The sequence below is a fragment of the Nyctereutes procyonoides genome, unplaced genomic scaffold (assembly GCF_905146905.1).
Source record: "Nyctereutes procyonoides isolate TBG_1078 unplaced genomic scaffold, NYPRO_anot_genome, whole genome shotgun sequence".
In the NCBI taxonomy this organism is placed as follows: domain Eukaryota; kingdom Metazoa; phylum Chordata; class Mammalia; order Carnivora; family Canidae; genus Nyctereutes; species Nyctereutes procyonoides.
Genome location: NW_026575160.1, coordinates 15,540,184 through 15,562,659, shown reverse-complemented (window position 1 = coordinate 15,562,659; position 22,476 = coordinate 15,540,184). Strand labels below are relative to the sequence as shown.

At 40.7% G+C, this 22,476-nt stretch overlaps 1 protein-coding gene across 6 annotated transcripts in view; it reads right to left on the bottom strand.

Annotated features, from left to right (window-relative positions):
• The window catches only part of CREB5 (cAMP responsive element binding protein 5), a 403,646-nt gene that overhangs the window by 101,126 nt on the left and 280,044 nt on the right, over nucleotides 1-22,476 (bottom strand). For all 6 annotated transcript variants that reach the window (XM_055314553.1, XM_055314551.1, XM_055314548.1 and 3 more), the window contains one exon: nucleotides 1,140-1,266. In XM_055314553.1, the coding sequence (XP_055170528.1) occupies nucleotides 1,140-1,266 (127 nt within the window). The remainder of the gene's footprint in view (nucleotides 1-1,139; nucleotides 1,267-22,476) is intronic.

The window sequence follows — 22,476 nt, the reverse complement described above, 5'->3', positions numbered from 1 at the left end:
ACCCCAATGAGAGCAACATGAAGTGACAAATGTAGATAATTCCTCAAAATGCAAGAATGTTCCAGTCAGGCCTTGTTGATACTGTTGTGGGAGAGTTTTCATTGCATTGTCCTCCCACATCTAGGGCTTTGGGGAACTCCTGTGGCCCTAGGAACAATGACACCAGCCATGCTCCATGAAGCACAAGGCCAGGGAGGATGAAGCAGCACAGGGAGGGAATCCTGTATTAGGAGAGCAAGGTTTGTTCTGGAACACTCTGGATGCCCCTTCTAGGCTAATGTGTTGTTTTCAGAAGGGGGTCATATCATATAATGATTAGAGTGTAAACTCTTGAGTCATACCACCTGGATTTAAATCCTTCCACTTCATCACCTAATAACTGAGACCTTAGCCAAGCTACTCAGCATCCTGTGCCTCAGGTTCCTCATCTGTAAAATGGGGTTAATAACAGTGCTTTCCTCACAGGTCTGTTGTGACAGTGAAAGCAGAGAATGTACGTATCATGCAGTGGTTGACAGAGTGGACTCTGGGGTCAGAACTCCTGGGTTCAGAATTCAGCTATGCTGCTTCTCAGCCAAGAAAGCTACGTGCTATACCTTCCTCATGCAAACAATGGTGGTAGAAATAGTACGTGCCTGACAGGATGGTTTCATGTGTTGCTGAAGTGCTTACAGAAGGACCAGCACATGGTAAGTATGCAGTAAATGTTGTGAGCATGATGACTTGAACATGATATGCACGAATACATATTAGTGGGTATTGTGCACCGTCATTATTACTTTTATTCTTCTGTTACTTAGTCCTGGCAAGACCACTCCCCAGTAAGTTAAGGACACTCTGTACATAGCTATACAGACTTTGGGCTAGTCCTAAAACACTAGATCCTTGAACAAATTCTACTCCCTGAGTATGGCAAGCTCACTTGTCACCAGCAGAAGGATGGGGCCAGGCCTCACTAAGGAAGCACTGAAGGGCAGGAAAGCCAGTGAGATGCCTAGCGACAACCAGGCACTCTCAGCAGACCAGTACACAGCTCAACTCTTCATCCAGAAGAAGCCACTTTCTTTCCAGCTTAGATCTCAGCTTTTTCTTTACTGCTTTCAAAAGAGCAAGGCTCAGTGGAAGTGAGAAGCACTTACTGGCATCAGGACTGCAGAAGATCCCGGCATCGTAGGGTTGGGCAGGGTCCCAGGCATGGAGGCTGGCATGGGCTGTCTCTGTCTGTTGTGGAGATGTAGCAGAGAAGATAGAGAGCCTGGGACAGGCCTGGCAACACACAGAAAAAAGCCAACATTATTCCCGATGCCTTGGGGCAGGGGATTCATGGCCTGTTTCCCCGTGTGTCCAGAACCAGAGGGAACAACACCATTACATGAGCAACAGATCAGATCCTCTGATGGGAACCACATAATTGAGGATATTAGGGAAATAATAACAAATAAAACACAAGCCTGGCTTCCTCTGCTGCTTCCTAGTTAATACATCAAATTCCACTTCATTTCCTGACCTCTGTTATCTAACTCATATTCAATAGTCAACAAGTCAGTAAATCTCCTATAACCCCTGCCTCTTAGGGAAGGGGCTTGGGGGTGAAATCCTTTACTCAGGATTCTCTGCCCTTTGGAGGATCTTAGACCCTGAGATCTGAGTATGTTTTGTTTTTTTTTTAATCCACACTCTCCTATGCCTCTGCCTGGAAGCCCTCCTGGCTTTATTCTGAATACACTTCTCACTGTCTAGATTTGTATAGCCAACTCAATTCATGAATTCCCAATAGAAATCTGTTTTGACTTTTTCATAGTTCTCCACTGTGGGTAGGAAAAAAAAAAAAAAAGCAAAACAAAACAAAGCCAGGACATAGACCAAAGCAGCAGGAATGAGGTTCATGCCACTGCAGCCAGCCCTTCTCAGGCAAGTCCAGAGCCCAGCCCCCAATTACCAATTCCTCATTTTATAATAAGTAGAGGTGTTAGGCTGTTTGACAGAAACTGATTTTGGCCTGACCTGTAGAACTTGGGTAAGCATTCCTCGGGGGAGTACATAGTTTGAGCTTTTGCTTCAATTTGCCAGAGGGGGGAAAATTTAGGACTTTAAATTGATTTAATGAGCCAGGGAATGTGTGGCTGAGGGAAAAAGGAAATTATTTGTGTTTATGAAAAATGGCAAATAAGTGACCTCCTTAGCTAAATTCTCAATCTCCTGATGCTTTTGCTCTAGGGAGCCGTATAAATGTCAAACCACTAAATTAAAGATCTAACAAATAAAACAAAACAAATAAATAAACAAACACCCCCGGGGACCTCTGAGTCTTCCATGTTAAACCACCTTGTCTTGAATGCCATAAAAGAAGTGACTCCTTCCAGAATTAATGCATTTTCCTTAAACAAACAAACAAAACAAAACAAACAAACAAAAAACCCCCCCACAATTCCCTCATGCTAAGTGCTGGGTAATGGTTGCAGACAGAGATGTGCTACATGGGCCAATGCCTTCCTATGCTTCAGGGAAGGACAGTCCCATCCAAAGTAGCACGAGAAGCCTCTTCTCTGGAGCTCACGGGCCTTTCGTGGCTGACTTAGTGAGAAGTGGAAGACTGAAACAGGGAGATCAGTGCCAACGTGCTCTTCTTTTGCACTGTTGTTGAAATCCCAAAGATTAGGTTTCCTATTGTCTTTTCCTAACAGCTCCTTTGGGAAGAGCTAGCTGTCACAGGCTCATGCATCTTGGAAGGATGAATCATCAATTAGTCAATACTTAGATGTTTAGGAAGATATATAAATGAAAATACAAAATAATATAAAACCTTTACACAGACTCTGTGCAGATTACACAAATGACACCCTGCTTTATTGATAGAATGTGTGTGTATGAATCGTTACATGAACAGGCCAAGGTAAGCAGCCTGTAACAATAAAATGAGTGTTTTCAGAAAAGCAAATTAGTGTTATGGGTATTTCTTGACATGTGCCCTGGGGACCTCCAGAGTATAGATTAACAATAGGATTAGTAGGGTCTTCAAAGAAAGGTCCTTCACTTTTTAGAGTTGTAGGAAACTGCTAGTTCCAATTGCTGCAAAGTTCTATAGTATGTTGTACCTTCACTGGGTCTTAAAGCCTACCTCATTCAGAGGCAGACAGCTCTAGTCAGATAGGTACAAATGTGGCTCTGTCAACAGACAAGGACAGGAATCTGAACTGCCCTGTTTTACAATGAAAAAGATTCACTGAGCCCATCTCTACAGATAGAGTTGTTAATCACCTAGCCATCTACTCGTCTATCCAGAGAGATGTACAAACATATCTTATCCATGCATGCATATAATATACATACATCTAAACACACATACATACAACCCTCTACCATGTATGTCTTTTTTCCCAGTTACCAGGAGGAATGCTTTGGGTAAAGATAGGGACCAGCAAAAAAAGACAACAGAAAACATTTATAATGATGATTGGTCATATCATCCTCATAAATAAACAAAGGGCAGCATATTATCATCATTTACATTTTGTTTCCAACAGGACATATTAGGATAATCTTGGTGATCAGTTTCTATTGATGAATCATTTTTTAAAAAGAAATCAATTAAACAATGCTTATGTGAATGGAGATGCAAAAGTAATTAAATTTAAAATGAGTTTTCATTCTTCACACAACTACAGTAAACTCCCAGTTGGATAGAGTAGCTGGGGAATGGTATGCTTCATTTAATCAATGTTCTTATTAGGTCAGTTACTTCAACACCATGCTTAGATGTACCAGATTTTTAAATATCAAGCATTCCTTCTTTAATTAAGAAAGCTTTTCAAGGTACTGAGTTCCCTTGGAATTATAATAATTGCCTAATGACAGCAATCAAACCAATTAGCAATATATACTTGAAAGAGAAATGGCTATTTGAGAACTCTGCATCTTTGGATTTTGAATAATTTTGAATCATTGTTTAACACAAATTCTGTATTTTATTCATTTATTTACTTTTTAGAGAGAAAGAAAGCACATGCACACATACACATGCAGGCAGGTGGGAGGGGCAGATGGAGATGGAGAGAATTAAGCAGGCCCCACATACACCTGACATGGGGCTTTATCTCATGACCTGAGCCAAAATCAAGAGTCAGATGCTTAACCGATTGAGCCACCCAGGCACCTCTACACAGATTCTTTTTTTTTTTAATTTTTATTTATTTATGATAGTCACACAGAGAGAGAGAGAGAGGCAGAGACACAGGCAGAGGGAGAAGCAGGCTCCATGCACCGGGAGCCCGATGTGGGATTCGATCCCGGGTCTCCAGGATGGCGCCCTGGGCCAAAGGCAGGCGCTAAACTGCTGTGCCACCCAGGGATCCCTACACAGAGTCTATAAATAAATTTCCCAATCCGTGTTGGGAACAAAAATGAGGAGTTTTCTATGCTTGCTTGGGCTTTTAAAACTACAAAAACTGAAAGAAAAAAGAAAATCTACTCCTACCTATCACTGGGTATACAAAGGGCTAGCTAGATTGAAGTAATTATGTAGCTTGGCCCAATAAATAATCATTTGTCCAGCATATTCTGATCCCTGAAGCAAGAGGGGTATCGGAATAATTACATTAATTATCTAATTCCCTTTGTGTATATAGAAATAATTATTAACACATTGCACTCGCTTGAAACTTTTTATATTGCACTTATACAGTTTCATATTTTTCAAAATATTTTCACTTTCACGTGACTTGAAACAATGCCATGTGGTTGATAGGTCAGATTACCCCCATTTTACTTGGAGTAAGCTGAACTCAGAAACATTTAAATGCGCCCAAGGTCATATGGGTCATGAAAAGAAGCAGGGCTCATATTCAACTTGCAACACAGGGCTTCCCCCCATCACACCTTGATGGCTCCCATAACTAAGTTATTATTGATTTTTTTATACTAAAATAAATTCACAGTCTATTTCCTTTGATATTCACACTGCTCCCCTGGACTTTGCAATGAAGTAGTAAAATTCGGCAGTATTGCTAACACGAGAAGTCACTCATCCATGTGAAATTATGTTTTCTTCCTTTAAAAAAAAAAACAAAAACAAAAAACTTCCCAAACAACACTCTGAAAATCAGAGGGCAAATCGCAGCAAAGTTGTGAAAACAAAGACCCAACAGTCTTTCTCCAGTGCAGGCTTGTTGCCATGAGCTAATAACTCCAGACTTTGAGCAAGCCGAGCCTCCTTTTTAATAACCATATGCCTCTAGGTAAAGTATTTCTACTAAAAATTATTGAGGCATGGAACAAGGTAAGATGTGTGAGCTCATGTTGGATTGTTCAATTACTAAACTGAGTCCCGTAGCATTAAGAGTTTTCCAACTTGACAGATTATTCCTCTTTATACACTTGTATAAACATACTGCTTACGGCTGAAATCTATGTAAGCTTTTCTTTCAATTAAAATGTCAAGGATGACAGACTGTGTTTTCAGTGTCCTTAACAGAATGAAAGGTACCACAGCAAGCGATTTCATGTCCTCATTTTTACCCCCAAAGGATGTTTTCCAGTCTAGGGGTGTCTGAAAAGCAAGTGCTATGTCAGCTGATCTTTACCCGTGGATAAGCCCAACTATCTTTAAGGAGGTAGGGGCCAGTGCTTTTGTTTGGAAGGTCTCACAAGGGTCACTGCAGACTGCTCCCCTTTCCCAGGTCTTCAAAAGACCCATGGCACCCCGGGATTGCCTATTTAACTCAGGACGGACAAATCCGCCAGGTATGTGGTTAGGCAAAGAGAAGAAGCAAGCAGTGAAAAAAAATTAGGTCAAAGATTCGGAAGATCAATGTTAGCATCAAAATCCAACCATAGACATCTAAGAAATTGTGTGCAGGTAATAAATAACAACAAAAGGATTTGGAAGGACTTTGTGTGAGAAGAATAATATGAAAAGCTTCAAAGCAATAAAATGGAAAGAAGAGTGGGCAGGGAGCAGAAGATCCAGATGCCACTGCCATTAGAGTTTCTGACTCGGGGGAGAGACTTTCTTCACTTTGGGGCTCTCCATTTCGTCATCTGTTTAATGAATGGATCAGACTATAGGCCATCTGGAAATGCCCTGGAGCTCTAAAATTCAGATTCTAGAACTTGCAAATGAGATGCTCTTAATCTCATGAGACTCTATGTTCTATTATGATTAGGGTATTCTTCATGGCTCACTGATGAATCCACAGTGCTTCACCCAGCACCTGCACCATAGTAGCTGGTCAGTGTCTGTACTGAATGGAACGGAGTCAGTATGGTACTTAGTTCTTAATGTCAAAAATACATTTGAATTATGAATAAACTGCAAATAGAAAATGTCTCTAAAAAGAAAGAGAAGGACCTCAAGGACTTAATACATCCCAGGGGGTCCACACCTTTTCCTCATTTACATGTAACATAATTTCATACACAGGCTAGAGAAAGAGTATTACTCACTACATTGTATTTACTTATAAAAAGAAATGTGCTTTTCTTTTTTCCACCTTCTTAAATGCAGTATTGTGGCCTAACGTGGCAAACAAGTTTCTATCTAGGATGGGGAAGCTGAAGAACTAAAGAGGGGAATACAAACTCTTAAATCTTAAGAGAAGGCTGTTTGTAATGAGAAATGCTTATTTTATCATTCTTCTCCTAAGTGGAATTTAAAAATTCCTATTTTTGTAAAGAAAGCAAATTGCAGGATAACCAAGTAGAATGTGAAATGGAAAGATGACATAGTTAATTTCTTCCATGGGTAATAATTACATTGTAAAATGAATGGGGTAGTGAAGAATGTAGGCTCAGAAGATGATCTGCCTAGGTTGGAATCTCAGCTCTGTCACTCTCTAGCTGTGTGACCTTGGGCAAGTTACTTGGCCTCTCTGTGCCTCAGTTTTCTCAATTATAAGATGGGACTATAGAGATATTTATGCCATGGCCTTAAGTGAGTTACTACATATTAAATACAGTTGACCCTTAAACAATGCAGGTATTAGGAACCCCGACTCCCTGTGCAGTCAAAAGTCCATGTGTAACTTTGAGTCTCCCCCAAATTAACTACTATAGGCTACTGTTGACTGGGAGCCTTAGTGATAACATGAAATATATATATATATATATATATATATATATATATATATGCAATGTTCTTGTAGTAAAGTAAGCTAGAGAAAAGATGTTAAGAAAATCATAAGAAGAGATCTACGTTTACAGTACCATACTGTACTTATTGAAAAAAAACCACATGGGATGCCTGGGTGGCTCAGTGGTTGAGCATCTGCCTTCAGCTTAGGGCGTGTTCCCGGGTCCTAAGATCGAGTCCTGCATCAGGCTCCCTGCAGGGATCCTGCTTCTCCCTCTGCCTATGTCTCTGCCTCTCTCTCTCTCTCTCTCTCTCTCTCTTAGTACCTCTCATGAATGAATAAATAAAATCTTAAAAAAAAAAACAGAAAAACATCCACAAATAAGTGGACCTGTGCAGTTCAAACCTGTGCTGTTCAAGGGTCAACTATATATTGAATATGCTCAATAAAATTAGCTGTTTTTGTTATTATTCTTCTGGAACACAGACCAAACAACAGATTAAGCACAATACTTCAATCAAGGAACTGGGGCTCAAGGCTGGGATCTTAAAGGTAATACCAGTCCTTAGCTTTAATTAAAGAACCACAGCATAACCAAATGCCTATGAAAATGTCCCATACTTCCTGCATACATAAGATATTTCTTTAAAAATCCATCAACTTTAAATTCCCAAACTCTTCTGCGGAGGCAAATGGACTCCTCTCACCCGCAATTTTACAGAATTTCAAAATGATTCACACTATTTCTCAGAAAGGATCTTTGAAAATATTTCCTCAAAATGGAACCAAACTAGTTCCCCAGAGATCAGTTCTCAGTATCTTGTTTTTCCTGAAAACAATGACAAAAATCCAACAGAAGCAATAATTGGGAAAACAAGACAGTTATCTGGCCCATATTTTAAGAGACATCATATTACCCGTATCTTTTTTTTGAATGAGCTCATGCTTTGCACCAAGTCTCACTGCCAAGTTCCTAAAGTTGGGTGGCAAATACAATATTTCCCCTTTTAAGAAATGAGGAATTTGAGACAAAGGGGTAGAAATGTTTAGCCTTAGAAAAGGCACCAAAATATCAGCAGAATTCAATTAAAATATGTATTTTCCATGTCAATGCTTCCTTAAGCTCAAGGGAGGACCTCTGGTAAGATCTGGAAACTCCCTGCATGAAAGGTATCCCTCACTCCTCCACCCCAATCCCCTCCACCTTTCCTTTGATGACACAATCATTTGGGTGTCTGGGAAGAAAACTTTGCTTTTATATCTATATCCTCACCCCCCATCCTTCCTAAAGAAGCTAGTATGACAGCCTAATGAAAAATAGTGAATTCTCTACCTCATCAGAGGTAACAGTAAGCTAGGCCCCTTGTGACAAACTTGACATGGCTCCAAGGCCATCACACTCTGTGGCCCCTCACTGCCTCCCCAGCTTATGGCCCTGGGTTCCACACCAAGCGCCATAGATGACTTCCTTCCAGCTTCATGCAAGCACTACCTTCCTTCCTGCCATAGCCTTTGAGTGATTTTAAATGATGTCTCTATCCCTAACTAGACAATAAACTTCATGAGAGAATAAGCCAGCTCTGTTTTTACAGATGCAGATACTTCAGAAATGTTAAGAAAGCGCATGGTACCTAGTAGGTGTTAATAGATACTTCTTGAATTAATAAGAACATAGATATCAAGGATCTCTTCGACTAGCAAAACACATTGCAAGAACAGGGTTCAATAAATTATCGTTGCTAACTAATGAGAAGAACTTAATTGATTTACAAGTCATAAGTGAAACTCCAATTTACATTAACAGCCTAATAGAACCCATTTCTGTTCTTGAAAAGCATAAATGGTTACGCCCAAGGTAATCTGTACTTTTTAGCAGTGCCCCTTAGATTAAACTCAAGCTTTCTGATGACTCCTACGCCCATTTGTTTTTGCGTCAATTAAATTAATTTCCATTTGAAATTATATTCTGGGCATTTCGAAAGAAAAGGCCAAGAATAATTCAGGAACACTCATCTGTCTCCAATCTATATAATGTTTTAAAAATTGGATGCCTGCCCTGCAATAAGGCTGCACTTTATAATGTTCAGAGCTCTGGGCTCAGAGGTACCAGTTACACCCACACCACGGTCAACTAAACATCTCGTTTCTGCTTTGCACTGACTTATCGATATTGACAAGAACACTTTTGTAATCATTATCACCAGGGGTGTCGGAAATTAAATTTACCACGCAAGATAAATTCAGGCCTCCTTTTTATCAATTTTGTACTACTGCCGCCTTTATTTTATAGATGTAGTATCTGATATCTTGGAAATGTAACTTCTTTTTCTTTAAATAAAAGCCTGGCTGCGAGAGAGCCAATAGTAGTCATAAAATGTAATACAGCTCACAGAGCTGCATCCTGCTGGAGCCTGCGCTGGGTTTTATAGCAATATATGCTGTATCTACTCAGGCAGAGGAGATGTTTACTAGTGCTTTCAAGTGTTTTAAACAGAGAGAGCAGGAATAGAAAGGGAGATGTAAATTTATGGCCATTCTGTGAAGACTATTAAATCAATCTCTTTTTTTTTCTTCTTCTTTAATGACTGATTTCTGCACCATTAATCTGAATTAGTCATGCAGTCAGTCTGATTCATTTAAGTTAACCCAAAACACGGTTGGATTGGTTTCTGATATACTATTGTCACACACACAAAAAATCCGTTTTCAAAATCTGATATTTTTTCCTTGTAAAGAGCTAACGGCTCTTTTAAAAGATGCTTTATAAAAGACCCTAAATGCCTGAACAGTTTGGCTTTCGCCATGGGTCAGGCTCAAAGACATGACGAGATGGCTTTTCAATTAGCCAATAACTTCTCAGTTGCATCAATTATTCATAAAGTTACACTCAGAAAAGGCAAGTAAATGCAGATCAAAAGACATGAAATAAACGAAGATTTCAAATGCAGGCTCAAATAAATGATATACATCTGGCTGGCTGGGGAAAATTTTTTCTTTATAGAGATGTATCTCTAAGTAAAATTTCTTCCTGTTTCTGCGTTGCTAATAAGCTTCCTCCTTGCTTCATAAGGACAAATAAGGAGCCCTCTGATTATGAGCCTTGTCATTTACATGTGATTGCTGCTTGCATTCACTCACCATCAATGAATAATTCATGGAAACATTCACTAACACACTTGTCTGGATGTTCTGTAGAGGCAGAGCTGGCCGAGCTTACAAGCACCCACCTCCACCCCTAACTCTTAAGTCAGCAATTCTGTTTTGGTTTCTTCTGGGCTCACAGCTTGTCAGTTATCATATTTTAATGAGTAAGTTGTGGTGGACTCCACACCCTGTACAGTCGCCCCATACCTCTGATCCAAATACATAGCATCATTCTGCAGCTGTATGACAAAAACCTCCCAACCGCAAAAGACTTCAGCAGGAACAGAAGAGCTCTAGAAAAAGATCATCTGGACAATCTTTACTCATCCGGGAACTTTGCAAGCTCTCCCTACTAAGTCACCCCAATAATGCCTTTACCTAACCTCTTCCTGAATCTCAAGGCAGGGTCTCTTAGACAGTTTTCAAGTGCCTACCCGGGGACACCAGGTTTCTAACCCTCTCCACCCCTCCACTTGCCTTAGGAGAAGGCACTAGGAACTATTAGCTCCATAGCTATACTGGCAGGAGAGGGGATGTGTCAGTGATACAGGAGGAGGGGCTTAGGCTGGCTGTGACTCAGGGCAGGGATGCAGGCGGCTGAAAGCCTGATTGCTCAAGTTCTGTGCTTCTCCATAAAGTATCACAAGTGCTGAGCGGGTAACTCGTCCTCCAAGGAAACACAGGACAAGGCAAGAGGCATTGCTTCAAGGCCTAGCAAACTCCTCACTAGGTCACATCATGACAGCCAGCCGCACACTCTAGGCCATGGTTGTAATCAAATAACCAGAAACCTTAGGAGAGGGTGTGAGAGCCTTAAGAAAAGCCCTGTCAGACAGGGCTGGACAGGATGGGGGGGGGAGGAGAAGGGAGGGAGAGGGCACGGGGGAGGGCAGCGCTTGGAGAAGGCTCCCAAGACGCACGCAGAAACACTAAGAGGCCAGAAGGGAAGACCTAAATGGAAAAGTAAAAGGAACGAGCCCCAGAGATGACGAGAGCAGGGTTCAAGTTTCCAAATTACTATATTCAGAGAATGGTGGCCGGGTCCTCTCAAAGCCAACCAAAGCAGAATAATAACTGTCATAAAACAGCAGCACATGGGATTTACGTTAGAAGAAAGAGTATCTCCCAAGAACGAATAGTGTAAAACAATTAAATGGCTTACTGAAGTTTTGGAATTTCCTCTTATTAGGCTCTTAAAAACTAGATTCGTCCCCGTCTGGCATGGTTTCTAGGGAGGAGGACGAGGAACTGGCAGGCTTCTCATAGTCCTAAATTAGGTCTATTATTTTCACTTATTCCAGTCAGAGTGGCTGACAGAAATGATAGAGATAATGCTGGCTGCCATCATTAACCAGTAAATTGAATAAAGCAGCCTTGTGTGGCTGACAAGGCATAGGCTCTAGGCCGCCTGCTGGCCCTGTCACGGCCCATGAGTGTGTGATCTGTACAAGTCGTTTAACTTCTCTGTTTTCTCATTGGCAGAAACAGGCATATACTTCATACGTACGGTTTGAGGGTGCTTCGATGATCATATATGAGATAATATTATGTGTGCGCCTGGCCCTTGGGAGACGATCGATGTATATTCTACCCAAGAGATGATTAATCTATTTTAGAGAATAAAACTACTGCTAGTGTCATTTTAAAACAGACAGTAAAATGATATTGTTCTAAATTTCAGGGTGAAGTAGTTTGGGAAAAAAGACCCAGAAACTTCCAGCCGCTCTGAGGGACCTGAGTGTCTTTTCCATCACTATGAGACCTGGTATCTGTGGTGTGTCATCTTCTCAGGAAAACCTGCTCTGATTTCTCCAGGCCAGGCTGATCCCTGCTCTGTGTTCTCACAGCAAATGCCAGTCTCTCACTAGACTGGAGAGAGTATCACAAAATACAAAGCTTGGCACATAATACGAGCCTTGTAGAGATTTGTGGAACGACTTAATGAAGTTGCCTTATTGTACATGGTCATTCATTTCCCAGCAGCAGTACCCCAATGACACATTTTTGATAGGCTTCTCATTAAGGGTCAGGATAACTTGAAATCCTATCTTGTAGGGACAGTCCATTTATCTTTGACCTGAGCAAGGGGATTGGGGGAGGGAAAGAGTTTCTAGGAAACTGGTATCCTCCTTGAGCAACCTTTCCTGAGCTACCTTTCAAGTTCTCCCACTTTGCAGCAGCGCCTATCATGAGCTAAACTGATATTAATCTCGAACACTTAATAAAATAATAGCAATAAAGTTCATAATAATGATACCTGGCATTTACTTTGCACTTTGCATCCAAGGATCTCAAAGGGCTTTGCAATTTTCAAAGCTACTCATGGGCTGGACACACAAGTAAAGAAGCCATTATGTAGGGCTTCCCTGTGGACTGAACTGGTCTATCATTAGGTTCTGAGATTGAGACTGTGGCTACACTATGCATGTAAACACACCCACTATCCACAAACACCCCCAGACATCTAGCTGCTAAGAGGCAAAAGTGATAAAAAGACATCTGGTTCCTAACACACTCTTATCTCTATCAGCTTGGTCAAGCCTTGGAACACAGATTTGTATTTTGATAGACTTGTTTTATTATGATACTTCTTTCAGCCCCTTCTTGGTGTGTTTATAGGTATAATTGGAAATTCCATGTCTGTTCTTTAAAGGCATAAAGTTTTAAAGGGCTTATTTTCCCTTTAGGTTCATTCTGAAGGAGATTTTGTTTAGGCTTAAACATACAGGGGTTTATACATAAAGCATCTCTTCTAAGGCACTTTTCCCTTCCTTGGTGGCCTTGCATTTGCCAAAAAGAGTGACTTGCTCAGTTTCCCATATTATTCCCCAGACAGCCCTATTCCTACTTCCAAACAAATGTGGTATTTGGGGTTTCAAGTTTAAAATGTAATTTGGTATCATTTCAGATGTCTTCCTACAGCTTAATAAACATCTTCCCCAGAGGGCCTTGGGATCTGATTTTAATTTGTGGTAGGGTTATGGTCACAGTAAATGTCAATTTTAGCTATCGACAATAAGCCCTACTAGAAATAGAAATTGTATCTGAATGACAGTATATTTATAGGACGTGTGCCACATTATGCTTGCTCCTAGTTGACTGCTCCCCAAGAAATCCCTTCACTGGTCTGTGACGAAAGTCTGCTTTCTCCTCTGGCCTCTGAATATCAGTCACTCACCAGAAGAGAATGTGTCAGTCTGAAGATCATAAAAAGATACAGTGAAGTAAAACCGAGCCCTTCATGGTATGGTTTTGGATCCTAATACCCCAGCGCACATGTTACTGCTGCAGCCACTGGCTTGCCTAGTAGCAAAGTAGGCCAGGAACCAGGAGTGCTGAAGGGTAGGAGAGGGGGTGTAGTTTCTTCTCACACAGGAACAATGATCCTTTTAATTAGCATAAAATAAAGGTTTCACTCTTTTGTGCACCAGTTAGTCACTTATTATTAAACAGGATAGCATTCTTTAGGAGACGTAGGTCAGGCCCTCGAATAAGCAGTTCTATCTGTACGGTGTGGTGCCATCAAGCCCATTGGCATTGGGAAAAAACTGGGCATTCTGAAAATGACAAAAGTCCTCCAAGTCTGACAGCTGCCAGGAAAACCATTTTCACTCCTGAGTAGCAAATGCTACCTTGCCCTACCCCTGGAAGAGCTAGGATAATACTCCCCAAGTGCTTATGTTAAGCCCCATGGCTGATCCTGTCTCTGATGCCTTGGATGGTTACTTTTACAGGTCTGCTTGACTGGGCCATGGAATACACAGATGGCTGGTTAAACATTATGTCTAGGTACATCTGCGAGGGTGTTTCTGGAAGAGATTAGCATTTGAATGGGTCAACTGAGGAAAGCAGATTACCCCCCCCCCACCATGGGTGAGTGGGTATCATCCAAAATGATGTGGGCATTGTCTGATCTATTGAGGTTCTAAATAGAATTTTTATAGAACAGAGAAAGGTTGCATTCTCCCTCCCTCTCTCTATCTCTCTCTGTCTGACTGAGCTGGGACATCAGCCTTCTTCTGCCCTGGACTTACACCATCAGTGCTCTTGTTTGGTTCTTAGGCTTGTGGTTTTGGCCTGAAATTTGTAGCACTGGCTTTCTTAGGATTTCAGCCAGCTGACAGCAGATAGTAGGACTTCTCAGCCTCCATAATTGGCATGAGCCAATTCTTTATGATAAATTATATATGATTATATATTATAATATAATAAATTATATATATTCAATATCATATATAAATTCCATATCCTATTATACATATTATATCTGTATAATATATAAATCCCATATCCTATTCATTCCGAGTAATACAGTGCTCAACTTTAGGCCCTTTTCTCTAGAAAGTGTCCTATATTTCTTTAAATATATTCGATAGTAGTGAATTAGTGGAATAGAGGCATTAACTTTGACATCCCTCACCATCTACTTCTAATCATTCACTAAATGCTATCTACTCCACCCCCAAAATAGACGTGGAATCAATCCACTTGGCTCCCTCCCCACTACTAAGACCCTAGTCCAAAACACTCTCTTCTCTCGCTTGGTTTTCCCAACAATTTCTACCTTCAGTTTCACTCCTCTCCAATCCAGTCTCTGCATTATAGCCAGAATGATCTCCATGAACCAATGATCTAATCATGATGTTTTCCTACTCAACATTTTCCATGGCTTTCCTCAGCATTTGGGATTTAATAAAATCATCCTTTAAACGTTCTACCTCTTAATGTCCTATAGTACTACTTCTCAATCTGACTTGATGTGCTTCTCCCACCCTGGCATTCATTCATTCCCTAGGATGTGCAAGCTTTTTCCTGCTCCAGGGCCTTAGTACATCTAATTACCTGGGAAGGTTAGTCATCTGCTCTTCTGTTGACCAGCTCTTATTCATCCTTTGGGTCTCAGTTTAAATATCACTTTCTTAAAAGTTTCTCTGACCCTCAAATTAGAGGTGCCTCTAATTTTGAGGGTCTCATAGCTCTGTGTGCTTTTTCTTCATGCAATTTCTAATAGTATGTTTATAGGTATGATTATTATTTACTGTCAGTCTCTTTTTTTTTTTTTTTAAGATTTATTTATTTAGAGAGAGTCAGTGGGGAGAAGGGCAGGAGAGCAGACTCCCAGCTGAGCATGGAGCCTAACACTGGGCTCTTGATCTCACAACCCTGAGATCATGACCTGAGCTGAAATCAAGAGTCAGATGCTTAACCAATAGAGCTTCTCAAGTGCCTGTGTTTAATGTCAATCTTTATCATTTTGCTTCTACCTCCCTGATGGCAGGGACTGTGTATCTTTTGAGTATCAGAGGTAAAGTCATTCTGATTTCTTTAAGCATTGGGAAAATCTGTGCTTACTTCCTAGAATATCCTACCCCATAGGCATGGAGGAGAAATGAGAATACCATAATATAGCTGGAAAGAGTTCTAGAAGTTTAGAGGATTGATCTAACCTAAGTCAGTACCATGGTATTTATCTATATGCTATTAGTAATAGATCTTTCCACCTTCCTGAAGCTGGGGGGTATTTCTTTTGAAAAGCACAAAAGCAAAAACGCCAAATGGAAATGTCCATTCCAGGGCTTATAATTTTGCTTTAGGTCAATGTTGAAGCATTCAACTATTCTTTTTTTTTTTTTTTTTTTTTTAGCATTCAACTATTCTTATGACAGTTAAGTGTTTTCCATTTTTGCCAATGGTTTCAATTGTTGAGGCTCTCCAGAAGGGTCAAAACCCATAACTTTTATGTAAGGTTCCCAAGCATCGAATATATATGCCAAGAAAACCTCTTTAGTTAAAATAGGGCATGAAGAACTATGGTTATAAGTGCCTTGGACTGCTTTCCTTATAAGGCAAACGCTGGAAAAGATCTTCTGTTTTTTTACTCAAAAACAAAGTAAACAAAATCAATGATTTCAAAGTCCAGTGTGGCTGAGAGAATTCATTTTCTTAATATGGTGTGGGCTCAGAGGTGATGAGGAGAGAGCGGACATACAGGAATGACGGTCTACTGCAGGCTTCTGGCAAACTTTTCGGCCTATTGGTTCACAGCCAGTGTTTTTCTTCATAAATGAATTCCACATCTTTATTAAGTTAAGTATTTCTTTTTTTATTATTATTTGAAACATACTTTAAATATTTTGTTTTATGACGTCCTGGAAATTGATACAATTCCTTCCAGATCAAGGAAAATGGAAAAATCAATTACTTTTTTTCTTTTACACTGACAGTGATTACACAAAAATTATGCCCCAATTTATCCATTACTATGAATATCATTTGACGTCATGTGTGAACAACATAAGGCAGCCAGAATTAAAGGTGTCTTTCCCATTAGATGAACCAATTATTTTCACAGGAAAGCCCTAATGGTTTCTAAATAGAAATACACCCCCTAGTGTGAGTTGATTTGTAGACTATCTAGTAAGAATTATAGATTTTAAATTACAATTGATTTTGTATAAGAAAAATGCTTGCAAGAACAAATCAAAAGACATCAAAAGCCTGAACTGAGGGTCTGACGTCAGATCCTTTACACAAACAAGTTACAGTTTGCAATCCAGAAACTGAATCTTATTAAAATGAATTTTATCTGACATGGATGGAATTTCAAAGTTGGCCCATTTACAGATGAATTAATTAGCTTTATCCAAAAATGGAGGAATTTTTAGGGTCCTTTAATTCAGGAGAATGTTGGTTCAGGGCACTGGAGAAAAAAAAAATTAAGTCCAGCCCTTAGCAGAAACTAGAGTTGCCTTCCCCCGCTCTTCAAAACCAAGTTCTCAAAACCTCCTAATGGGTTTCACTGTTTTCTTTCCCGTGCTTATCATAATCAGGGAACCACACATTTGCATCCCTAATGGACCCTTTTCAAAAGTGTGTTGACATTTCAGTAGGTTTTGAATAGCTCTTAATGCTTCTCTCAATTTGGTCAGGTGCCCACAGATCGCCTTATATGGGTCTCAACGTATAGACTGTCTGCTTTACTCATGGGTTGTTGTGTGTGTGTTTTTTTTAAAGCTCTGGGAACCTATCTTAATTATACACTTAAAAAAGTGAAAACTCAGAAGTCAGATGACTCAGAAAATGAGCATCTAGCTGGATATCCACACACAGGGCAGCATCTTAACTACATCTGTGAACTCAGACACAAGTCAAAAGTATCATCCCTTGTGTGGTAAATTCACTTTTTTGAGCTTCTATTTTTGTCAAAAGGAAATAGATATAAATAAGACCATCGAGATAAACATAGGTTAGGGGAGAAAGTTGAAATCAGGCAAGGAGCTCATCTGAGCAAAAACTACACTGCACTTTACTCCTTGCATTTTCTAAGAACTGAGAACCCAGAGGGCTTGCAGGGAGGCAATTTCAGTCCCACCTACCTTCTGTGGCTTCAATTAAGAAAAAAAAAATGTGATCCAACAGAAACACAACTAAAATTATTTTTTTAAGTTTATTTTTTAAAACATTTACTCAGCTCCTGCTATGTTTCAGGAATGAGGGCCGGGAGTGAATAAAAGATCATCCCTGCCCTTGAGAAATTCATCATCTATTAAGAGAAAACAGATAAGGCATGGAAGTCAGGGCAGGGTGTAATGGGAGACCCCCCCCCCATGATATCTAATACCATAGGGGCTCTGGGGGAGGGGTCTTAGAAGAGGAAACGCAAGAACTAGTTTAGGAAAGATGAGATGTTAACCTTGCACTGCATGTGCACACATGTGTGTATGTGCGTGTGTGAGAGAGAGAAAGACAGAGAGAGTGAGGGAGAGAGAGAAGAGAGAGGATATTGGTGGTAGAGGCTCTGGGCTGAGTTAACCATCTGTGCAAGACAGATTATTAAAGTACATCAACAAAAGCCTGAAAAGATAGTGAATAATTACTGTTGCTTATAGATAGCTTAACACGAAAGGAAAACAATCTCTTTGGAAGGTAACAATCCCTACCTAGAAATACATGCCATCTGATGTGCATTCACTCAGCCTGATCCCCTTGTATGGGCCAAACTGGGAACTATATATATTTAGAATTTTTTAAATTGATTTTCCAGTATTTTCTGTAGGTGGCTGAGTTACAAACTATGAGAACCATTTGATAGGCAATACTGCACAATTTGATCCTTTCTGATTTAGGGATGAGGGGAATAAAGGTAGAAAGAGATTTGGGGTAAGTGGGAGGGAGGTGCTGGGAGCTCTGGGCAAGGGCTCAGCATTTTTCAGAATCAAAGGAACCCTTCTTTGGCCCTATTATCCTATATTAAATTGCTTTGGAAAAGGTAAAAATGCAGCTAGAATTTGGCCCCAGTTTTTCTGATTCTGAAGCCTTTTCCAAGACAGAAAGTTGGTATCACTTGAGTTTTCTCTCCCAGATTTCTAGTTTCCATTTCTTACTTGGAGCTCAATAAACATAGATGGGCACGAGATAGAGGGTGGGCCTATATTTTAACCCATCACTTTTACATGGCATTTTCGTTGGAGGTGGCAAAAGTAGTTTTTTTGTGTTTCCTGTGACTTTTACTCTCCTTTGTGAGTATTCCTTTTGCAACAAATTAATTTTGGTTCCTAGGGAGGAAGGTCCTACCTGGAAGCACTGTGTCAGAGGCTACACTAACCAAATAATAGAGCTCTTCATTACTTCTAGCACAGAGTTAAAACATATAGATTCAAAGATAGGGTTTATTTGTTTTGTTTTGTTTTTGGTCTGCATGACTTGAAACCATTTGAAAAGTACATTGTTCTCCCTTCATTTCTAAATCGATATTGGCAGTCACTGAATGCACCCTTTCTTTCAAAGTTAAGAAAGAAAGGAAGAAAGGATGGAAGGAAGCAAGCAAGCAAGCAAACCTTGGTGATCCTGGCTTAACTCTGAAGAGGAAACAAGGGCAGGAGACAAGGTAGCTTCAGAGAGTGGGTGGCCTGGCCCCCGGCTTCCCATCCCAACTCTTTCTCTTACTTGCTCTGCAGCTCACTCAAAACCCACTCCTTCTGTGCTTTTGCATATGAAAAATGAGGCTATAAAAGTGTCAGCAGGCTTTTGACTAGCTGGTAGGAATAGCTAGTAAAAGATAATTGGAGGCCATTTCATCCATAAGATGCACAACTCTCCGCTGACCAATCCCTGGGTCCTTAATCTGTTGCTCCTCAGTTTTCTCATGCCAACAAGAATTCTCCAGTGTGGAGAAGCTCTAAAACAACTTATCAAATACAGAGGCTATAACAGAATTCAAGTTTCAAAGACCATTCCCAGCAACTTGAAAACCTCAACCCATGCCCTGCCTCTATAATATATAGCATTTCCACACTGCGGCTGTTTTAATAAACCAATGGATATTTCCCTCCAATCTGTTTGCTTTTAGTGGGCTTTTTCCCCCTCTCCAAAGAAACTGGAATTATACTGTCAGACAAATGACTAGAATAACCGTGCATTGCTCTAGACACCAATGAATAAAATATATCAAATACTGCATATCCCTAGAGTGTATTATTCCACTTAGAAAATGGTATAATTGACTTTGGGTAGTATAGAGGGAAAAAAATCCAAGTATTTTTGAGTTGTAGGGCTATTTTCTGGTAATTGCCTGACTTGAAACTTTAGTTTGTCAATCAGACAGTTCTCTGAGCCCCATAAATGTGCTTTTTTTTTTTCTGGTGGTGGTGGTGGGGAGGCTATTGAAGGAGAAATGAATAAAATAGCTAAGCCCCACAGGCCCTTTTTCTTGTCATAAAGTTGTTGTCAAAAAGATTCGCTATTATGTCTGGGATGGGTGAACTCCGTGGCATTTTGCGTTCAGTAAAAATGTCTCAAGCCATTTTTCAAACATTTTGAGGTTTGGCAAAAACCTGAAATTCATCTTGCCAAGCACTTTCCCCCCTTAATTCTTAAACCCATGTGTCTTTCAAGGGAAATTTAATCCGTATGTTTCTGATTCATTTACACTTAACTCATCAAAATGGTGTTTTGTAAGAGCTATTTGATGTTCAAGAAGTCTTATGAGCTTCTCTTTTTATAAGTCTGAAAAGCCTTTCTTTCTGAGAACCAGAAAATTGTATTTTACCAGCTGTAAGCCAAATGACTTGAGCTGTGCTAAAAATCAGGAACCTGCTGAATTTAGGAGGCAAGGAAAAAGTAGACACAATGACATAAATAAACGTCCTCACATGCCTGCCTGCTCACGCATCTCCCGAAGACCTTTCAAACGCCCCCTCTCCCTGAAGAAGTCGAGCCCATGGGGCCCAAGAACAAGCTATAAAGCTGAAGCAGGAAAGAACGATGGTCCTAGAGCAAAAATTCCCACTGATCCTGAAGATTCTCAATGGAGAATCCTAGCTCAGAATCAACAGAAGTGAAACTTGGTGCATCCCATTTGATAAATCTATTACCTAGGAGATAAAATGATCATTGAATTCCAGGCCTAGAGGGTCTTAGAGATTTCTAGCCCAGTACTGTTCAGATTGTGCCCCAAGGGCTCCTGGGAGGAGGTTGGGGGTGGGGGGTGACTTAAGGGAGTAGCTATGGGCCAGTCCGGGCTCTGTCTTCCATACTTGGCTTCCACATAAGAGATTTTTTATTTTTTTATTTTTTTATTTTTACAGAAAGTACTCTGAGAATAAATCCAGCTTAAAAACAAATACCTGAATTTTATATAAGGGCCTTGAGGTCCAGGGAAGCAATCTCAGAGTTGGGACAGTGCTGGCGATACGACCCAGGTCTCCTGACCCTTGTCCGGCATCCTCATGATGCTTCCACTATGCCAATCCCTTTCCACCTCTGGATGTAGTTCATTGGTGGGTCAGTTGGTGGGAAATGGGTGAAATCAGTTTAATCTGACACGACTAGTATCTTAGAAAAATGAATAGAATATAAGATACCCAAGAATATATACAGTAAAAAAAGTACTATTTCATCAAATTATATACATACATATATACACATATGTAAACACACATGCGAGTGTACGGGGCTGCAAGATAAAATAATATTTCTCACTGTTGTTCATATCCAAAAAGTTTCAAAACCACTTTACCATATAGAAAAACATGTTTCTTTTACTGGTAGTTTAGCCAGTAGCAGTTTTCAGTTTGCCTCGTTAAAGACCACATGGCTAAACAGAACTCAAATGATACTTCTCACCTCAAGGAGGAAATCCTATGAATCACTGACCTATTGCACCAAAGGCAGCTTACTACACAGATTGGGAGAAATGGACAAGGAACAAATATGTGGTGGAGGCAGGAAGGGAAGGGGGGGCCAGATACCTGGCTTAGAAAAGAAAGGGTCATCTTCACCCTCATATGATTTATAAACGACAGGGATGATTTCCAACTTGCATCCACTGCAATTGCACAGTGGAAGAATCAGACATATTAGCACCCACATATTTCCAAAGTGCATTTTCCAAGCACTTAACAATCATTAATTAGTTAGAAACATCCTTTCAAGGTCAGGAGGCACAATAGTTCATCTACACGCAGCAGAGCTTTGGAGACTTCAGGGAAGCCGAATCGTACAGCACCTGGATAATTACTGTGGGAAGATTAATTGGGTTAACTGGCTGTGAAGAATCTGGTGATAAAGCATTGTGAAAAACACTGCCCCGGTTGCACTGTGAGATGTCAGAGCTGGCATCCTTTGTGCCTAACAGCTCAAAGCTGCCTCCATGGGAAAGGATGCAAAGTTATTAAAACAACTATGAATTACCTTTTGCTCTCTTTTCAGAAATGTAATGAAGTGACAAGTTTTCTGTGGTCACAAAGTGCCTGAGTCTCTTTGGGATTAAAGTGTGAAGTGGGTTGTGTTGGGAATTGTGGTCTAAACCAGTCCCTAGGTGGGGAGGAAGAGGGAGGAAGCAGCGAGTTTCAGAGCCCAGAGGTCACATCCTGCAGGTGGGTGGGTGCTGGTTCTGGGGTGGATTCCAAACTCTGTCCTCATCAGACACGCACTCAGCGCAGCGAGGGCTGGTGCAGGGAGAAAGAGGAAGGCGAGAGTGGTGGGAAGCAGAGAGTGCCAGACTCTGGACGTTTACCCCATCTCATTTATGGCCCAGGGACAGCACACCCCACCCACTAACTAGACACCAGGGAGCTTTTGGCTGGAGGTGGAGAAAGCAAGCTATCATGTCCATCTCCCCATTCCTCCCTCCAGACCAGAGGGTGGAGTCTTTGCACTGCTAGGTGCCTGTCAGACTCCCAGCTTCTTCAAAGCTAGCTGGTTGGGCTCCCCTGTGCCCCTGCTCAGCTAATTCTTTGCACTCACCCTACCTCACCGTCCCCAG